General features: G+C 37.9%; 1 protein-coding gene across 2 annotated transcripts in view; it reads right to left on the bottom strand.

Moving 5' to 3' along the window:
* LAMA3 (laminin subunit alpha 3) overlaps positions 1-21,678 on the bottom strand; it is a 264,040-nt gene that overhangs the window by 38,447 nt on the left and 203,915 nt on the right. For both annotated transcript variants that reach the window (XM_088797937.1, XM_088797938.1), the window contains 12 exons: positions 19,537-19,617; positions 14,683-14,789; positions 11,249-11,299; positions 10,184-10,335; positions 6,329-6,439; positions 6,109-6,220; positions 5,724-5,891; positions 4,534-4,730; positions 3,232-3,348; positions 2,133-2,287; positions 1,720-1,861; positions 798-900 (listed from right to left, as the gene is read on the bottom strand). In XM_088797937.1, coding sequence (XP_088654063.1) covers positions 798-900; positions 1,720-1,861; positions 2,133-2,287; positions 3,232-3,348; positions 4,534-4,730; positions 5,724-5,891; positions 6,109-6,220; positions 6,329-6,439; positions 10,184-10,335; positions 11,249-11,299; positions 14,683-14,789; positions 19,537-19,617 — 1,496 coding nt within the window. The remainder of the gene's footprint in view (positions 1-797; positions 901-1,719; positions 1,862-2,132; positions 2,288-3,231; positions 3,349-4,533; positions 4,731-5,723; positions 5,892-6,108; positions 6,221-6,328; positions 6,440-10,183; positions 10,336-11,248; positions 11,300-14,682; positions 14,790-19,536; positions 19,618-21,678) is intronic.

The raw sequence follows: 21,678 nt of genomic DNA, 5'->3' as shown, positions 1-21,678 counted from the left end.
TCAGTTGGTTAGAGTGTGTGCGCTTAGCAATAAGGTTGCTGGTTCGATTCCCACATGGGCCAGTGAGCTGCACCCTCCACAACTAGATTGAAGACAATGAGCTGATGGGTCCTGGAAAAACACACTGATCCCCAATATTCCCCAGTAAAAATCAAAACAATAAAAATAAATTAATTAAAGGTTAAAAATAATTGTAAAAACCGCAATAACTTTTGCACCAACCTGACAGTAGAAGAAACCAGATAAAATCAAGAGACAGGAATTTGGTGAGATTGAGACAATTTAATTCTTAAAAAAAAATTAAATAAGTGGATAATTTTCAAAGATAAAATTTATGATTAAAAAATTCTTATGCTTTACAGTAGTAGTGGGTTTTGGTACTTTTAAATTGCTTAGATTTTAGGACTTATGAAAATTTGAAGCAGTTACACTGATGACCTGAAACTAATGATCTTGACCTTACATAAAAAACCAGCACTGCACATACCTCTATGCTGTGTGGGTTCCAGTGTCGTGGTCACAGGTGGATTAAATTAAATAGACCCCCAAAGTCCATGACAAAATAGGCCTATCACCCTCCAGATTTATTAATATTCACGAGGTTCTGGTTAATTCAGTATATCTTAGACTATTAAGTAGAAATATTAAATCTATAAAATAAACCATGGATTTACAAATCTGTGCCAATGCTGAGATTCAAGAAGAGCATTTGTTTCTAGGGCTGCCTCTCCTGGTCCTATATGTTGTTTTCAAGCCGTTGATTATCCTGACCACCCCCCAACCCCCGTCCCCCATACCTTGTTGTAGCTTCTTCTGTGTTATCTTGGCTTCATTTAACAGCCTATCACTCTCAGAACTCAGCCTTTTCGCTTTTGCTGCAAGATCTTCCTTTATCACTGTCTGAAAGCAAAGTGTTTATCAATCTCAAGCACGTGGTATACCTTAGGGAACATGGAGGAAGATTTTTCATCCTATCCTAAAGACCTTATCTTTAATTTTTAAAGGATGAGGAAGAGGTTTAAAAAGATTGTTCCTTAAAAGAGAGTTAGGGCTCTAGGTAGACATTTGTGACTTGGGGAGGTGGACCCATCTCTAGTGACATATTAACGAATTATGTGACACCTGTCTCATTTCCTCACTGTCCCTTGTACAATACATTCTGCAATAACTGAAGACAAAACTGAATTGCTTTTAGGTTTTTAATCTTTGGGCAATAAAAGTCTTTGACCTTCCAAGAAGGCCTTTTCCCTAATTCTTGGATAGTTCATATTTTGTTATTGATTTTTAAATATAGGAATATAATATGGTGCATATAAGATCCTATAGGATTCCACAGACATGTGTAGGTGTAAGACAAAGAATAGGAAATAAATGGTTGTCAAATTGTGTACAAAAATCTCTCTCTTCTTTGGTAAATGTTAATACTTAATCACAGCCTAAAGGCATACCTTATAAGAAGCAAGATACAATATTTACCTTGGTTCAAAATTGATAATCACTGTAATTTCTCTCTGGTTGTACAAAGTTTTAAAAATTGTGCTACATATATCAGTCGAGTAAATACAGAAATGACCCATATCTAGAGCAAGTTCAAATCTATTCTATATAACAAGTTCAGATGTCACATAATGCTTTTTTATATTCCTCAGTGCACGCAGAATGAAAATAAGAAAGTGTGCCTTCTCTACATCTAGAGAAGGTGCCAGTGCAGATGCCCACCTGGAAGGCAGACTCAGAGGCACTAGTGGCCTTGTCAGCCGCGTCCTCCGCCGCTTTGATGGCCTTGAGGATGTTCTCGTAGGCGGTGGCCGCATCCACCGCACAGCGCACGAGCTCATCCGCACTGACATTCCTCTTGATACTGGAAGACAAACAGGTGAAGTGCTCCAACAGCCCTCCCCAGCCTTCAGCCGAGGTCTTGATTCATCTGGCAAACGAAGACCTGAAGTTGGGGGGCTCTGCAGCTCTACCCCAAGGATGCAACTGGGAATCAGAGCCCTGTTGCAGGTGGGGTTCGGTCCTGGGCACTGGGCCCACCCTCCACCTGTTCTGGAGATCCAGCCCGCCCAGGGGAGGCTCTCACATCAGGCACCAATAGCGCCTGTGTTTAGACCTCTGGGGCCCACACTCACTCTTCCAGCTGCTTTGCCAGCTCCTGTAAGGTCTGCGCGTGTTTCTTTGCCTCGGCCACCAGCGATGCTTTGCTGGCAGATTTGGAAAGTTCTCTCACTTTGTCACTTAGTTCATGTCTTGCTTCATTTAAACTGGCAGCTAATTTTTCATATGCCTATTTTTTCCAAGTAAACAGAGACAGTGTCAATTTAAGCAAAGAATGTATATGCCATTTTCTTGAATTCTGTCACAAATGACATGTTCCAGGAGGCAACAAAAAGAAATTGTTTTCCAAGCTCATTTACTACACCAATTAATCTTTGGTTACTTCAGATAGTGGTGTAATATTCTTCCAAGTTTTACGCCCCATTTGAACATTTTCCTTATGGCAGGTAACCCCTTTGATAAATTTTATAACAGCACACTGTTATCATTAGTGTAAAACTGTACTGAACCAAAACACTTCTTTCTGATTTAGAAATAGCGATCATAAAAGATCTAGAGGGGCGGGGGGGGGGATAAGGGGAAGGTGAGAGGTTTAGAAAATAGTCAATAACCACAAGATGGCCACGGGATTTTGAAAATTAATTTGGGGAACATACAGAGGGATAGTGGATGGGGGGAGGGGGGTTCACACTGTGTGAGGGATATAAATGATAAATGTCTAAGTTTTGCTTTGTCTTGTGCACCTAAAACTAATTTAAAAAAAAAAAGATATTTTCAAAATGCCCATTGGGCTGCAAATATTGTCAATCTTTTATCAGTCCTAAATTTGTTCTACTAAAAAGGTATGCTTAATATTTTAAAAACAGTATAATGATTTTTTTTTTAATCACAAAAGTAACATTTGCTCATTGCAGGCAAATTAGGTAATACAAACAGACACAAAGAAGTCACATCATTCACGGAGGGGAGGGGTGTGAACCCTGCAGTGAACGATGTGAATTCTTTGTGTCTGTTTATAATACCTAATTTGCCTGCAGTAATCACATTTTGGTATATTTCCTTCCAACTAAAAGACATAACCTGGAGAAAAAAGTATGTCAGCTCATCTCATAGTTTCCTCACAATATAAATTAAATACTTTTTGATTTGCTAGAGAACAAGGTTCGTCTCTACCTCCTGGTTTTTCTCCATCAGCTTTAGCACAATGTTGGTTTGCAGTAAGGAAGCGTCTGCAGTAGCTAGAGACTTGGTGAAATCACTCTGTAGGGAATTCATTTCTTGAACTTGTCTCTGGAGAGAATAAAAAGAATATCTGCTTGAGCTACAGGATATATAATTGGCAGGCAAGGCATATTTATTGGACAACAGCATATAAGTAACTTCAGAGTCAGAATGTTGTCTTGAACTTAAAGATTGTCCAGGCAACTACAAACTGAGGGGCAATCAATTCTCTTTGCAGTGTCAGTGTGTTGTCATAGTTTCCTCAAACTACATGCCAATGAAATAATAGTTGTCATTGTTGAAGAAGGTTTTTATGCTGGGGTCAATTTGGCCAATGAGAAGGATATATAATTAAGCTTCGGTTTGTGACGCAGAATGAGGGATTTTTAACTATGTAAACCAGCACCAACCATCAGCACATCTATTTGCCAGTCCCCATGAGGATGAAGGTAGGCTTCAACAAGAGAGCACACAGGACCTGAGAATGCAGGCTAGGAGGCTGTCAAAGTTCAGAGCCCCATAAAATTGCATGCTGCTCCCTTGCCTTGGCATAACCAGGACTTCCAACAGAGATGTAACTATTGAAAGAGGTATTGGAGTTAAGCATATTGCCATCCGCTAAGATATTATTTATTTTCTTTCACCAAGTTCTTTTTGGGGGTCAGTCCTATGTTATTCCACTTTGAACTTATTGTCATTTCATAATCGCTCACACCTTTGTTGTTGGTTTAGCATACAATGTTCACCATTGAAAATATATGCTACAGAATCTTGAGCTCTAAATTCTGTTATGGAAGCTCCTGCATGAGGCTTTTACTTTAACTTATTTTCTATAAAGCAGATAATGGCTTGAAATGCCTTTGCTGGTGATTATGATAATGATGTTTACACATCTGACACAAAAAGTACATTATTTAAAATATACATTATAGGCTTTGAATTAATTACAATAATATTAGTTCAATTTCTCATCTACTTGGCAATATTATTTCTTCAATACTCTATCAGCCAGGAACCGGGGTGAAACAATTTACTCTGCTTTCTCTGTGGTTTAAGTTCAGAATGTTTTCTAGCAATTGAGGGGTAGAAATGGCTGGTTTAGCATTTAATGCCTCATTCTTGTTCGATTAGCATTTGCCATACAGACTAGATGTACAGACAGGTTCCTGGCTATGCCACTTTATTAATGATAAAGATCCCTCTCCCTCATCCTGGTCACTAATGAAAGCATGCAGATTCTGACTGTGAACTCACCTTGATGAATTCCAAATTCCTCTCGTTTTCTTGGTTGAGGCCAGTGGCCTTCTTTGCTTGGGCAGTTGCCTCCTGTAGCACAGCACGGAGGTCAGTGAGTTTGCCCTCATATTCATTTAAAGAATCCCGTATGCTCTTAACAAGTCCATTGTTCTCCACCTGGTGGTTTTCCATCCAGCTCCTTATCCGATTCAGCACTGTAATACATCACTTTATGTTTTCCACGTGAGAGATGAGTATGTTACAGCTAAGTTGTAAAGACTGCAGAAGGAGAATTGAGTTTCTACGCATTTCATGGTTTCTTTGAACTTGCAAGGGGATGGGAAAGGAAACTAACATTTATGCATCACCTGCTCTGTGCACTGTACTCATTGCCTCATTTAACTTTCGTGATAACTACATGAAAACAATAATTATAATTCTCATGTTTCAGATAAGGAAATGGAGGTGGTGAGAAATTAGATGATGACCCAAGATTGCATGACCAGTCAGCCTCGGGACTTGAACTAGATCTGCAGAGTATAAAGCACATACTCCTTATACTACTAATACTGTCTCCTTGCAGTTAAAAGCCAAGGTTAATATTAAATTGAAATGATATAATGCTAAAATAAAACTGCTACTATCTGTATATTAACTATTGATATACTATTTTACTAGAGAAAAATGTTTGAAGTAATGTTTACTAGAGAACAGTATTTGAAAAAGTATGCACCAAACCAATATTTCTCACAGTTTTGAGCTAATGAAGCATTTTTCCTAATCAAAACCTTTAGATATATTCAGTTAATTTCTACTATACTCATTTTTTTTGTAATAGTAGAGCTAATACCAATTTGTGATTCAAAACTCCAGTGGTGGTCAGGAGACCATTAAAAAATGACATAATGAGAAAGTTGGAAGGAGCTGAATGAAAGAATGAAAATGCAGTTAAAACGGAAAAAGAGGTATCAATATCTAATACCTTAAGAGAAGAACCTACTTTTCTTATGCATGATGGTAAGGTATTATATTCTACAACCTCTTGGTAACTTGGGGGCGACCCATTTTCACCACATGGTGCTCTAACGGTAATATACACTGAAATGACAATACCTTCCATCCGTAACAGAACTCAATATTGTACTTTGTACATTGTATTTCAAATCAGTTAGAATGGATTGGATGCAAGAGTTTGGGAATGTCCTTACAGAGCTGAGCCTCTCTTTTTTCAGCTTCTGCTTCTCTCAGGTACTTTCCAAAGTTGCGATTCCGCAGTTCCCTCATCATGCGCTCTGCTTCAGCCAACTGTCTGGAAAAATCACCCGAAGGCACATTGTTTCCTTCTCCATCTGTCCCAGAGATCTGCCTCAAGAGAACTAGAAAACATCGAGTTGTTTATTAAACTGGGAATTCTGGACTCCAGCAGACTATACAAAAAGGCAGACATTTTCATGGGAAGGTTCATATTAGTATTTTAGTATCATTACGGGATCTTTTTCATAAGGTTGAACTATTAAAGAAAAATGCTTTCAGTGTACAAAAAAAGGCTATCTCATGTAAAAAATATTTAATTGGACTGAGTAACTTTCTTACTGTGCACATTCCGGATGACATTTTTAATCTTTGTGTCCAGCTCTTTTGCGCTTTGGGTTGTCTGATCAACATTGTTATATAATGTTTGTGCTTTTCTGGAATTTATTTGAACCTATATGAAAAATAAATTAATTAGCAACAAATTAAGTTAATGGGGGGAAATTAACAATATTTTGAAAGCAAAAAAAAAAAGTTAATTTTATTGACGCTAACACATTACCTTTTCTTGCAAAGCGTCAAACTCACGATTCAAATTACTTAGTTCTTTTTCCAGGCCATCAATTTTTGAGCCCTGATTTGAAATGGCAGAACGGTAGTTGAGTAGCTGATTCTGAAAGTAAAATACAAAGTTAATCTCACTTTAGAGTAAAAATTTGGAGTAAGTCCTCTTAATTTGGTAAACCTGGTGATGATATGAAAAGATTCACTGAACAAGACCAATGCTGGTTCCAAGAAAACCATATGGTTCTTTGAAAAAGGCTGCATGAAGATTCTACTTTCTGATGTAGGTTTTGATATGACTCTAAAATAAAAGTAGCAAAATTTAAACACATGAAAAGATAAGAGATATGTTAGTTGAATTAATGGCCTGTTATAAAAATGAAGGTGATATCACTTATCTGATATATTAATTTCCAGATTCTACAATAAATTCAGTTGTTCTTAACCTATATTTAACCTTATGATACTAAAAGCAGTCCATATGGCTACTTTATCAAAGAAACCATTAGAGTCAAAGAATTTTAGGGCAGGAGGAAAACTCAAAGCTCATTTAATTGAATACCTTCATATTACAAATGAGAAAACAGAAGCCCAAAGAAGTTGGGTGATTTGTTCATGCCATGGCTGTATAGCTAATCAGTGACTGCTTCAGGACCAAAATCCAGGTCCTGTCCTTTTTTGGGTACTAAATCACCTCATTACTTTTAGAAGGTGACATTGCTTCACATTATATCTAGAATAGTGCTTATTTTCAATTGTTTTGGAAAAAATTTGTTAAAACCTTAAAATTTTTTACAAGAAAAAGAAATGCTATTACCTCCCTTTGTATGTGAGAGCCAGTGTTGGGTAAAAGAACACAGACTTTACAGCTCACATCCAAACCCTAGGTTCAGCACTTAGTAGATAAGTTCACTGAGGTTTATCTCCTTCATCAGTATAGTAAGGATCATAATAGTAAGAAGCTGGGTTGTTTTTGGTGATAAGTAGGTTAATATATTATAAAAAGTCATGTATCCACAAGCATTCAAAAATGTTAGTTCTCCTCTCATACCTGTTGCTACTGAATTTTCACAGTGTGTGTGTGATATAGCTAGAAGATAGTTTTATTTTAATTTTACTATGGGAAAACTGAGGCACATCATTCTGTTAAATAATAGTAGAACACCTGGATAAAAAGTAGAGTAAAGCATGATCTTTAGAATTTGATCTTGGTTTGAATTCTAGATCCACCACACATTAGCTGTGTGATTCTAGGCCAGTTACTTAGCTTTTCCATGTCCATTAAAGGAAATAACACCATTTTCCTCAGAGGACTTTGTGAGACTTAGCACACAGCCTGGCACATACGACGGGTACCAAAGTGTTGGTCCTTTTCCCGTGTTGAAGAAGTGCAGGGTTGCATTGATGACATCAAAATAGTGGCTTTTCTCTCAAAACATAAAAGCCTTTCCCCCACCTCCTCTCTATATTAAACCTGTTAACCATGGACTAAAAAGGACCTGATGGAATAGAAAAGAGCCATTTTTCTAGCATTATTTTTTGCTATGTATACTCAGTTATAGCCACTTAATGGGTTTAGAATCAGGCCTTACTTTGTACAAAGCACATATTAAACTTTCCCCCAAATCTCTTTCCCTATGTCTAGCTTAGGGTTTTAGCAGATCTAATGAATTGGATCTTTTCATATCTACTTCTTTTTTGCTTTCTGGCATTTTAAATTTTTAAAAATTTCTTGTTCCTTCTATTGGTTGTTTCCTCAAAGTCATTTTTCAGATTGTCCTACAATTTTTCATTTTCTCTAAAGGGAACTCATTCTCTTGATTGTTCCTTCTGTGGGATGTCTTTCTTATTGTTATTTGTCTATTCGGGTGTTTGCAAGCTCATTCTGAGTGGGAGCTTGCCCTCTTTCTCTGCATTTTCTGTGCCCTGTTCAGTGATCTTACGGTTATCACCATCCCACCCTGGACACCCCAGTCCAGTAACAGGTCTTAGATTGGCAGCTTAAGACTTGGACACTATGGTGATATTGAGGATGTCACATTCCAGGACAGTTCCTGGTTTGTGAATCTTGTACAGATCCCAGCTGCAAGTTTGTTGTTTTCCTAAATTCTCATATAGCCATTGCCCAACAATCGGCATTGGGCAACTTCAAGGTGTTTTGTTTCAGCCTTTATTCATGGGCAGAAGAGTCCCCATTATTCCCCAGGGAGACTGACTCTGGCCCATAGGTAACTTTAGACTCTATTACTTCTCAGGATACCCTTTTAGCCACCTTCATTCCAACAGCACATAGGACATTCTCCCAGATGGACCAAATGCTGAGCTATGAAATAAAACCTCAACACATTTTAAAAAACTGGAATCATATGAAGTATATTTGCAGATCACAACAGAATTAAATCATAAATCAGTAAAAAACAGTTATCTGGAAAATCCCCAATTTGGAAATTAAACAACATGCTTCTAAATAACTCAGGAATCAAAGACATGTCACAGGGAAATTAGAAAATCTTTTGAATTGAATGAAAATGAAAACACAACGTTTTAAAATGTGTGAGATACAGCTACAGTAGTGTTTGGGGGAATTTTTAGCATTAAATGTTTATATTAAAAATAAGAAAGGTTTTGAATACGTAAAATAAGCTTTCATCTTAAAAAACTATGAAATAAATAACAAATTAAACCCAAAGCAAGCAGAAGGAAGAAAAAATAAGGATAAGAGCAGAATTCAATGAAATTGAAAACCAAAAAACAGAGGAAAATCAATGAAATAAAAATAAATCATAAAATAAAATTGATAAACCTCTAGCCAGAATAATCAAGAAAAAAAAGAGATAATATACAAATTACCAACATCCAGAATGAATGAGAGGGCATCAATACAGATTTTGCAAATATTAAATGGATAATAAGGGAAAATTATGAACAATTTTATGTCAATACATTTGGTAACTTAGATGAAATGGGACAAATTATCAAATATCACTCAAAAGGAAATCGATAACCCGAATAGTCCCATATCTGTTTTTTGAAAATTGAACTTATGGTTTATTAAAACAAACAAACAAACAAAAACGTCCAACAAAGGCCCACATGGCTTCACTGGATCATCAAACAATTAAAGAAGAATTAATAACAATTTTACGCAAACCTGTTTTTGAGTCTTCTGGATGCATTATAATATGTTAAAATCTCTATAAGAAAAATTAGCCCAGAAACATTCAATAAGAAATGTTTACTTAGAATTGTTAGTTTTATATGTTCACTAGAACTGGCCACCAGTAAAAATGGTATTATGCTAAGTGAAATACATCAGAAAGAGAAAGACAAATACTGCATGATTTCACTTATATGTAAAATCTAAAAACAAAACAAATGAACAAATAAAACAGAAACGGACTCAGATACAGAGAACAAACTGGTGGTTGCCAGAGGGATGGGTGGTGGGGGAATGGGCGAAAAAGGTAAAGCGGTTTAAGAGGTACAAACTTCCCATTGTAAAATAAGTAAGTCACAGGGAAGTAGCAAAGAGCACAGAGAAAACAGTAATATTGTAATAAATTTCTATGGTGAGAGAAGATAACTAGACATCATGGTGATCAGTTCATAATGTATATAAATAATGAATCCCTACGTTATACACCTGAAACTAATGTAATATTGTGTCAATTATACTTCAGTTTTTAAAAGTCTAATCTTTATTTAAATCAGAGAAAGGAGGAATGCCCCCCTGAGCCTTAAAAGGAGTGAACCCCTCCTTTCCTGCTTGAAGAATGTTTGTTCATTCATGCAGCATCTATTCACCACATATCTAATCTGCACCAGCGTCATGCTGGACCCATCGGCTATTTACCCTCAGGTCCTTGGTCTGGGTCTCCAAGTGCCCCATCTGCTCCAGAGTGCCTGTATTGGCACTCAGGTCCTGCAGCTGAGACTTGACTAGGCGGAGCTCATTTCCCATGGTGGCCAGGTCATTCAAGAGCGTCATCACACAGCTGTCACAATCTGTAGGGGCCACAACAAAGGCAAGTGTTCTTCAGGCTGGAGCCACAGGAATGCAAACAGAGCACGAGGGCTGTACAGCCCAGTTAATACGCACACAGATCACCACAGGCAAACATCAAAATCCTAGACTTCTCAGGGAGGGACACAGATTCTGAAAAAGGGAGGTCTCTAGACAGGGAACATTTTAAAGAGAAATGGTGGGTAGAGGAAATAGGTGAAGGTGGTCAAAGGTACAAACTTCCAGTTATAAGATAAATAAGACCTGGGGATGTAATGTACAGTGTGGTGACTGTAGTTAATAATATTGTATTTATATCTGAAAGTTGCTAAGAGAGTAGCTCTTCAAAGTTCTCATCACAAGAAAAAACTATGTAAATGTGTGTGGTAATGAATGTTAACCAAAATTATTGTTATAGTCATTTTGCAGTATATATATATATATATATGTATTACATTTGGTGTATATATATACTGGATACTTTAAACTAATACAATGTTATATGTCAATTATATCTCAATAAAACTGGGGGGAAATGGTGATTCTATGTAAATTGTTGCTTATTTTATATGTGGGGAAAAATAATAATAAATAGCTTTTCTTTATCGAGTACTTGCTATTTACTAGACATTGTAATATGGGATCTACAAGAATTTTTTTAACAACACTATGAGGTTGGTACAGTTAATATGTGCATTTTAGAAATGATGAGACAGAGGCTTGGAGAAGTACGGTTCATTTGCCCAAGGTCATATAACTCTTAGCTGACAGGCTGGATTTGACTCTAAGTAGTTCTTCTCCTACCTCCTCCCATCACTGCTTTCCCAGGCAGGAAAGTGCATGTTCCTGCATGGCGCTCGCATATCTTAAGCTAAAGCTCGCAGCTTGGAAAGGAGGAGTGCTTTCTTTACTCACCATCACATTCTTCTCCAGGGCTGTCATCTTTGGGTTCTTGGTTTATGCAGTCTGAAATGAGGAATAACCAAAGAAGATAATGTTGCTTAGCTTACTTTTCATCTGTTTTTCGAGTTGGCTTTTTGAAAAGCTCCATTTGGAAGATTTTAGTCACCAAATTACCCAGCATCACTGGCTCTTACCTATTTCCCTCCCTCACCTGTGCCACTGCTCAGGGAGCTTTCTGATCTCCCAGCAGTCTTGCTGCAAGAACTTCTCTTGTGGCCTCTCTGATTCTATATTCAGTTTCTTCTCTACAAAGGGGTCATGCCATTCTTATAAAATTAAAACTCCTAATCATTAGTGTTGAGGCTTTCTTCATTTGACTATGTTGACATTTCTATGTAACTGTTGACATTTCTTCCAACCTCATTCAAGAACACTCAATAAACATTCACTGAGCACCTTTGAGCATCCACTGTGTACCATGGAGGAAAATACAAAGATATCAAGATAAAAATCCCAACTGTTCTGTGGTTTAATGGTCCCAGGGGGAGCCATAAAAATTACACAACAATGTGACAGATGCTATGAGAGAGGTATGCACACAATGTTAGTGGACCCACACTGCCAACTACTGCAAATATAAGCTGAATGTTGAGGTTCTCAACTACAGTCTGGAAGGGCTACTGGTCACCCTTATCCATGTTTACTCCTCCCGTTTCTTTTTTCCTCATACCATGCATTCTTGCATTGAAATGCTCTCTCACTTTCCTCTGTAAAATCATCTAACTTCACCACAGGAAAACTCTAAGCTTGAAAACATCCTAGACATGCTACAAGGAGGCTTTCATGTTTCTTCTTTTTAGCAGTAGGCAATATTCCACACTTTGTGTGTATGTACATATATTTTAAACCATATTTACTTTAATTGTAAAAAATAATATAAATTCACTATGGAAAGTTTGGGAAAATCAGAAACATAAGATAAAAACATCACTCTTGATCCTACCACTTAAAGACAATCAATGTCTCCTTTACATATTTTTCTTATTTACTATATATAATTAGGTTTCTCTTATTCATCTTTTAAAAAAAATTTATTCATTGTTTTACGTATAGATGGTTGTGTCACTTTTATTTTCTCAATTAGCCTGTCAATGCTTTACGGCCAGGAAAAATGGTTTTATTTCCTTCACAATCTCCCACAGCACCTAGAATAGTTTGTGGGAACTTGACTTAGGTGGATGATTGATTTATCAGTATAATTTTCTCAGCAAGTTTGAGTTTTGACCATCAAGGAACCTGTACATTATTAATTGAAAGAAAGAATGGGAGAGAGAGAGAGAGAGAGAGAGAGAGAGAGAGAGAGAGAGAGAGAGAGAGAGAGAGAGAGAGAGAAAGCTCACAGGAACAAACAAGTCTCATGGGTGAGCATTTGCTTCTATTTTTGGAAAAAAATAGTTACCATCCTCATTTCAGGTTGCTTATTTTCATTATTAGAGTAAGGGGATAAGAGGGTTGAAAAGACATTAACCTCATGAATAAGCTGTATGTGATGTTGAAGCTTCTTGAATACCTTCAATAGAACTCATCTCCTTTTAAAATAGCCCTGTTCATCTTTAAACATTTGACACTGCTTCCTTAGGATGATTTAAAATACATTTCCTTCTAGCTTCCACTCTTTGGTACACTTTCCATCTCTCATGCCACATAGAATAAAACCAACCCTTCTCCTACACACCAGCCTTTCCAATGTGCACTTTCCAAGTCTTCTCTTCCCTGTCCTGGTTTGTCAAATCCTTCATGTGACATGGTTCCAAGTTCCTTCATAATCTCACCCTCTTTCTGAACAAACTGTAGCTTGTCTATTGTCTTCTAAAGATATAAGCCCCATGTGACGACTTATATGAGCAACGTACTAGTGTCCAGTGAATAAGACACTAGAATTCAGTGAAGATTGTATGAGGCGTGTTAGGAGCCACATTACTCTCCTGAGCCATATTAAATTTACTGCTGACGAAAACCGTAGTCTTTTTACATCTCCTACTACTAAGGCACATCCCACTTATCACATACCTAAATGTTGATTCCTCCCCAACCCCCATTCAACTGTAGCACCTCATGCTTATCCCTAACATAATTTTTGTCTGGTTAGAATTGCCCCATTATTCCAGGCTGTTGAGGCCCTTTCATATTCTAAATGTGTCATCGGGGGAGGCATTTGCCATCTCTCAGAACTTTGTGTCATCTGATAACAAGGGTGGGCATGCCTTCCACATTTTCATTCAAATCAACAATGTGAATTGATGTTGAAGATGAAGCCGAGGAGGAAGGACCCAGGCATGACAAGAGACATCTCATTCTAGACTGATAGTAATCCATTTACTCTGCATTCCCTTAGGAACAGTTACTTGACCAGCTCTAATCCAAACATCCAGGGTTTAGTTCTTCCTTTTGTCCATAAGTATAAGATGAGAGACTTTATCTAAGGGTTTGACATTGCACTATATCAATGACGTTTTCCTGAGAGATCACTGTGACGGGCCAGCCGCCACAAGTCGATCGGTTCCCGAATGGGGGAGTGGGAATGAATAAAAGACACACATATGATGAAGCGATCGATCGGACCCCAGTGATGCTGAAGCCACCGAGTTTATTTTACGGCACCCATATAAGCAGTTTGAGTACGTGCAACTTAGCAACGAAAGTATGCATTATCTTAGCAAATGTAAATTCTTTAACTTTTACATAGAGGATACAAAATTCACTGAAACTCTCAAAAGTAATTATCTTATCAATTGCCCTGATAGCCATCAGTCTTCTGTGTCGAGAACTGGCCGCTCCCACCACATTCCTCAGCAGCTTAGGTTAAGCATAAACCGAGCCATTCTGCAAAGCTTAGAGTCACCTGTAACCATGGCTCCCCACAGATCACATTAATATTCTCTTTTAAACAAAGAAGAGGATAGTCTTCCTTTTTCTTCTAAGTTGCTCCTAGCGTACCCATACTAACTCCCAGTAATTACCTTTTCCTTGGTATGTAAAATCTCTCAATTGTGCTACCCATGTCCTAGAACATTTATTGCAATTAGAGAAGAGTACTTTGACTTCTTCAGATACACACACAAAGAAAGCTGATGTGATGATAACCTTATGAAAGGGAGGTCTTATCAAAATTATTAAAATAGGGGCTGAGGTTATTTTGGTCTTTAATTAGCTGAGTTTTAAAAACAATTTACTTAAAAAAAATAACACAACCTACTTGAAGTAAGTTATTCACCAAAGATGAAAATACTGCCTAAGCATTCCAGAAGTTGTCAAAATAAGGGGGCCATTTGTTAGCTGGAATCATGTATTATGCTTCCTGAAAATGTTTACTTGGGTTCTTTGCCTGCTACTTTATACTAGTCTGATAAATGTAGGTTAACAGAAGAGGTGTGAGTTGATCTTACCTCCAGTCAGGTGGTCACAACTGCCCAATTGGCCATTGCTGTTACAACTGCATGGTTGGCAGCTACCTCCAAGTTTCAGGGGATTCCCAAAATATCCTGGCGCACACCTACGCAAAACACAGAAAAGAGGAGAAACACCCAAAGAACTCATCACTTATTCCATCCAATTTTCTCAATCTCTCGCTCCCTGTTTGGGATATTGTAACCCTATGGAGGAAGGTTGACGTAGATTTTCAAAAATGAATGTGTCTCAGTACAGAGATATTTATGACTTGAATGAGGATGGTGAAAGCAGGAGACAGGAAGGATTTCTCCCTTCCTCCCTGACACCTAGGATAACAGAATTCTCAATTACCTCTATATCTGAATGGCACACAGGAGCCAGTGGTTTAACCAATATGGAAATCAGGAATGGTGGAATTGTATGCAAGAGTTATATTCCTGAAGATATCACACAATTATATATTACTTAATATACAGCTAATTTCCTCAAAGAAGAAATTTGAAGTAAAATTTATATAGTTTCAAATGTTTGCATAAAGGAGATTTTATTATTTCCTATTGTACTATTTCAAGTCTGCATAATTCATGTTTGCACTAATTTCTGCATTGCTGTCTATAATGGGGCTTAAGTAACTGAGAGCAGTTACAGCTACTACCCTTGGCCTTGAAATTTCATTTGTCTTAGATAATTTAGGGATGAGAACTCCGTTCCTTATCTACAAGTTGTAAGATAATAGTCCCTTGGTTATGATTTTCTGTTTTAAAAAAATAAATATATATTAACGTTTCTGGAATTGGGATATAAATTTAAACATTTCTGTCCATTAGCAAAGTTCCACTGCTACTCTAACCCCCCAAAACTGTCATGAAATGAATGTGTGTGGTGTCTCATTGTCAATAGAATTGATAGAATCAGGGATATATGGTTTTTGACCCTCTTCCCCAAATTTAAGGTTTGCATCAAAGAATGGTTAGGTAATCTAAATATGCTTTACAAGTGGATACACTGGTGATGTAGTGCAAAGGACATGGGTTTTGAACCAGGAAGATCTGGCTGGATCCCTGCGTCCACGATGTACTAGTGTGGTCTTAGGATGTTGTCTTAATTCTTTAAATTTGAGTTTCTACATCCATTTCTCCCATGAAAACAGAAGCTCCATGAGGGCATGAATTCCCGCCCCCCCTTGGCTATTTTGCTCACTGCTATCTCCTTAGAACCTGAGATAATTCTTGGGCCATATTAGGTGTCAGACAGAAATATGTTGAATGAATGAATGAATAATTGGACATATTGGACTATTTTGATTGATGGATGTAAGATAACAGATAATGTAGTAAAGAATCTTGTACAATTTTTTGCATATGATAGACACTCAATAAAAGATAGCTACCATTTTAAGACATTATTAAATATTCATATTATGCATAATTGGTATCATTTGGAATTATTACATTTCAGAAAATAGACAGGAAGCAGAAAACCCACGTCTTTCCTAATTATCAAAAAGGTGACTGAGTTGGCTTAGTCTACAAAACGGGCTGGTAATGTACTAATAACAGGGCTTTACTTTATGTGACCAGTCCCACATTTTACCTGACAAAGCATGCTAGGCAAAAGATCTATGTTTTAAATACTTCATTTTTAGGTGTCTCACCTATATATAAACTTTCCATGTAAAAGATTCATTATTACAACATACTTTATATTGAAGTTACATAAATATTCAGGAAGTTTGATTCCATTTCTTCCTTACTTTTGCAGAGCATGAGTTACCGATGGCGAGAAATGACTGGTTCCCTTATTTGCATTTTATGGTAGTGGCTAAACACAATGGACTGAAGTAAAACTTCCTGGTGTCATAGATGACATTGGTACAACAAAAAAGAGCAGAGAACACATTTATCATCTGTGGCTCTGAGTGGCTAAGGGAGAAAGACATGAGCTGGGAAGCCTTCCCTCCCCCTCCCCCAGACTGGCTGCTCCCTCGCCGGCCTGACTGTCTCCTGCATATGTTCTTACTTTTACTCTATACTGTCCTTGTATTTATCACTGCACAGTTAACAACCAGTCCTGGAACTGATGCCTGGCACAGAGTAGGTGCTCAATAAATGTTTAGCAAATGAAAATTTTTGACATTAAAATGGCGTTCACCTGTGAAAAAAAATTTAAAAATTCAAAAGAAACAATAACTCACTTTCTTGAGATATCAAGTGTAACAAACACAAGCTAAGAGAACTGTTAATTAAGAATTTCTCTTTTCACATCAGCTGCCTGCCAAATGTATGTGTCATCCAGCCTATTGCTGTTTTCTGCTTCACTGTTTGTGAAGAACCATAAGGAGGATTGAATTAGGATGTCTCTTCCAGGTGGGAGACCCATAGCTTTTAAATCACAGAGTCTGGAAGATCTTTCCAAGCCCCATTCCCCACCCCACCCATCCTTCCCATCTCAGTATAGTTGTCCCTTCTGCCCCTCACCCTTCAAGGATGGTTGGATGTCCCTCCTACTGCAGTCTGACATAGCCTAGTTATGTTCTCTCACAATTTTAACAGCTCGTTTGTATGTCTGTCCACCGTTAAACTGTAAAAACCGGTGAGAGCAGAGTCTATGTTCTGCTTGTGGGTCTATAGTGCTTAGCACAGCGCCAGGCATATACTGGGATCTCCATATACTACTTTTCATTGAAGGAAAGAATGAATAATAAATCCGAGGCAAGTGTGGGGAGATTTCCTCTTGCTGAAATGGAAAAGAGAAAAACCTTGAATTGCTGCTTTTTAGTGTAGGACAGTTCCAGACACTTAGTTTCCCCATAATAAGTCAGTCCTCCTTTCCACCCACGGCAGGTATCCACCAAGCCTTTGGGCTTCCTTCCATTACTTCCCTGACCTGAACCGCCTTCCACCTCCGTCTTGCAGCTCCACTGGGCTCTAATCATCCATTTAACCTACTTAAGTCCCACCTTGTCTATAAAATGTTTCAGATAACCCCAGTCGAGAGTGGCCCTGCCATACTATGAAATCCAGTTGAATTCATTTTGCTTTTTTGAAATTTGATAAAACTCTTCTAAAGTTTAGCTAACATGAAGACTTGAATGTAAAAAATAAAACCATAAAAGTACTAAAAGAAAATATGCATAAACATTTATGTTACCTCTCTAATGGCTGAAACCCTAAAGGATAAAAGAATAGATACAAATAACAAAACTTTACTGTGCATATATAAAATTGACAAAACAAACAAACATTCAAAAACATACAAACAGAAAACAAACTAAGGAGAATCTTCACTACATATAGTATAAAGGGTTAATTTCCTCTAAAAATAACATAAAACCCAATGAAAAATTAAAAGAACACTCCAGTAGAAAAAAGTGGGAAAAAGACCTGGAAAGCAGTTCAAAAAATGAGATTTACAAGTGGTCAATAAACACATGGAAAAAAAGTCCAATCTGATTATTAAACAAAGAAATGTAAATTAAAATGGCATACAATGTTTCCCTATCAAATTGACAAACATTTAAAAAATTGATCATTTTTCATATCCACCTTGGGCAGGTACCTGTTCTTTCACTGCCAGAATGTAAACAGATACAACTTTTCTGGAGGATAATTTTGCAAAATGTATCAAAAGTCTGAAAAATGTACTATCCTTTGACCCAAGGGATCGACTTGCATAATTATATCTTGAGGATTTATGTACACAAATATTTAGCTAACAGGATTTACTTTGGGTGTTGCTTTCGATGGAAACAGTAAAACTATCTCAAAGACCCATATGGAACTTCAGTGGAACTTCCGGTCCTGCCATGATGTTATCAGTGAGTACTTACTGGTATGGAAACATATTACTAACACAGAAAACAGAAAGTAAAATAAGAATCTGCTTTTGTTTTTAAGAAAAATCTGTGACCATAGAAATGATCTGTAAGAACATGCAACAAGCTTTTAACAGTGGTTTTCTGTAGGTAAAATGGTTATGAATAAGACTGCAAGTAAACAGCATGTAGGGCTATGTAGGGGTGTGGTAGGCCTCATTAGTTCTTAGCTCACCTGCATTACATCATTTTTAGAGTAAATATGTACTTATTTTATGATAAAGTCATTTTAAATTTAAAAATTTGTTGTCCACATGATTCATTTGTTATACTATTACTTTTCCAAATATGTGTGTGCTATATTCCCAGCTAGATTGTAAGTACCTTGTATAGCTTTTACAATACTTGGCAGTGCCCTATGCATAGTAGCTAACCATGAAATATCATGTTGTGAATAGAGGGGTGTGTGTGTGTGTGTGTGTGTGTGTGTGTGTGTGTGAATGTCTAGGGCTATGGATATATAGGAGTTGTGTGTGTGTACAGGCCAGTAGGGGTGTGTGGGGTAGGGCTATTTAGTGATGTGCATACTTGGGGGTAGGAGCAAGCAGGGATGAATTTATTTGGAGGTAGGGTATGTAGGGATTTGTATAGGGGAGGAGGATGCAGGGATGAGGAAGGAAAGGGGTATACAGGGATGGGACGGAGAAGCAGTCCACAGGGGAATGCATGAGGGCAGGTATACAGGGCTGTGTGTTGGGGAGTATATAGGGCTATGACATGTTGGTCCTTATTTGCAAATTTCTGAGACATATACAAAATGGGAAAGACAAGGAAGTTAATCATTTATTAACAGAGCAATCTTCTATTTTTCCCAAGAGGCCTTGTTTCAGCCTCAGTGAAAGCCCCACCCCTAGCTCTGAGCTATGACTGGGCAGAGCCTTACCCACAGCCCAGGCACCTGCAGCAGCCTGTCTGCAGAGCTCACCCTCCCCTGCAGGATGGGTGGTGGGGGAAGTGAGGGAGGGGCAGCACCCACCTTTCGCACTGTGTTCCTGTGTATCCGGGTTTGCAGGAGCACTGTACATTTCCCCCAGTCACAACACAGCCGGTGGCAAAACTTGAAGGAAGACAGAACAAAGCCCCAGTGAAAACATAAATCAATAGGCTTTATGCTCATTATTTTTTGCCACAAACAACTGACTTGCAGTAAGTAAAAACAGAAATGCAACCAAAGGTCTGGTTCCTTTTTGTATGAAGAAAATTTTGCCCATCAAGACTGGTAGAGATAATGATGAATTATTTCAGCTAACACTGGGCAAATGTGGGTGAATAAGGATTGAAGGCATTTATTTTGTTTTATTTTTGGCCTGGAGAAATACATTCATTCCCGTAAGATGGAACACAGTAACTCACTTTGGAAGAGATGATTACAACAGTATTTTTCCAGGAATAACAAGGAAGGAATAAAACAAGTCTAGGCAGAAAAAAAGAACAGAGAGTTCTGATTCTTTAAGAAAATTTTCTCTGTGTTTATTCTAGTTCTTTTATATTGGGCACATTGCCTTCTGGGACGAAAAGGTGGTGGAGGAGCCAGGCCCTCAGAGCCCCAGAGGGACTAAGGCACAAAGCATGGTTGCCACCTACATATTTCTGTGGGCACAATCATTGGTGAGTTTTACATTTTTCAAATCAAGTTGTGAAATTTAGATTCCCTTTCTTTTAGTTCTAAACTGGCATACATTTGAGGAGGTTTTTTGTATTGTTTCTTTAATTAAATGAAGAGATCGTGAAAAAGCCCTGTTGCCTTGTGAAATGCCCATGTCTGTGCTTTGAACATTATGCTGACGTAAATCTGAGGGGAAATAATTCCATTTGTCATTAGCTGGTAAGAGAATTCTTATTTTTGGGAAGCTTCTCTTGGCCTATTAGGTGAATACAGAGTTACAGTTCTAAAGGGACAGTTAGAAATTTGTCAGCAGTATTAATATTGCTGGAAGGAGAATTAGATAAAAATAGAATTTTATTGATAAATCTGAGGAACTGCGTATTACAGCAACTGCATGGAAGCTGGAAGCTGACCTTGATGTTAACAATACACTTTGCCACCAAAGATGAAAGGCTTGTTTCAAGCACCCTGTGGAAATCTCTCTGCTTTCCACTCTCTCTAGCTTCTGTTCAAACAAGTCTGGGCTGGTGTCAAGTGATAGATCTCTTTACAAATAAAGCCACAGGACTGGGCAGGTTTAAGGAGTATCAAACCCATAGATAGCAAAGCAGGGTGAACATTTCAAATACGCATCTTCAGAAAAGCAACATTTGGCCAAGTGACTTGGCCAATTGCTCTGCTGCTCAGCTGATACCAATCAGCCTTGTGGTCTACACTTGATCCAGAATCTGTGCACTACTGGTACTTTATCAGTATCTTCCTGATTTTGTTGCTTCATTTAGTTACTCGTTCTATTTTGCTTGGACCCACAGTGAACATGTCACAATGAACAAGAATAGGATAAGATGCCAAGCCTAAATGGATCATGGATTATCATGAAAATAAAGTGGCGGCTTTCTACCTACATAACCTATCAGCCATACTGGAGTCTGAAAAATAACTCAGCTTACATCACTCTGTGGGCCCAGAACCATCCTGTGGCTTCCTTCACACTGAGGGTAAAATCCAAATGCCTTATTCCAGCACACAAGGTCTTCAGGATCTGAACCCTGCCCCACCAGCCTCATTTCCTGGCCCTGTCTCTCCCACACTGGACTTGTCATTCTTGCCTTCCTACTGTCCACAAACACATCATGATAGGGGATTTCTCTTCTGTTTTTTTCTTGCCTGGAACCTTCATTATTAAGACATTGCCATGGTGTACTCCACCTGTTCATTCATTGGTCCCTGCCCAACAACCTCAGAAAGCCCTCCTACGTATCACCCTCTCTAAAGAGTTTACTTACTATCAATCACATAACCCTTTAATCAATTGCATAAGCCATCTCTATCTGAAGGTATACTTATTTGTGTACCTATTAATTGAATGTGCCAACTCCCCCTGTCCATATTCTCTAGATAAAGCTTCATGAGATCAGACTTTTTGCCAGTCTTCTTTACCGGCATCTATAGAGGACTAAGTCCTAGGCCTGTACTGGGTACTCAACAAATAATTGCTTAGTCGTTGAGTGA

This window comes from Rhinolophus sinicus, chromosome 4 (genome assembly GCF_057876585.1).
Source record: "Rhinolophus sinicus isolate RSI-liver-muscle chromosome 4, RSI-T2T, whole genome shotgun sequence".
In the NCBI taxonomy this organism is placed as follows: domain Eukaryota; kingdom Metazoa; phylum Chordata; class Mammalia; order Chiroptera; family Rhinolophidae; genus Rhinolophus; species Rhinolophus sinicus.
This window is presented reverse-complemented; position numbering and strand designations above follow the sequence as displayed.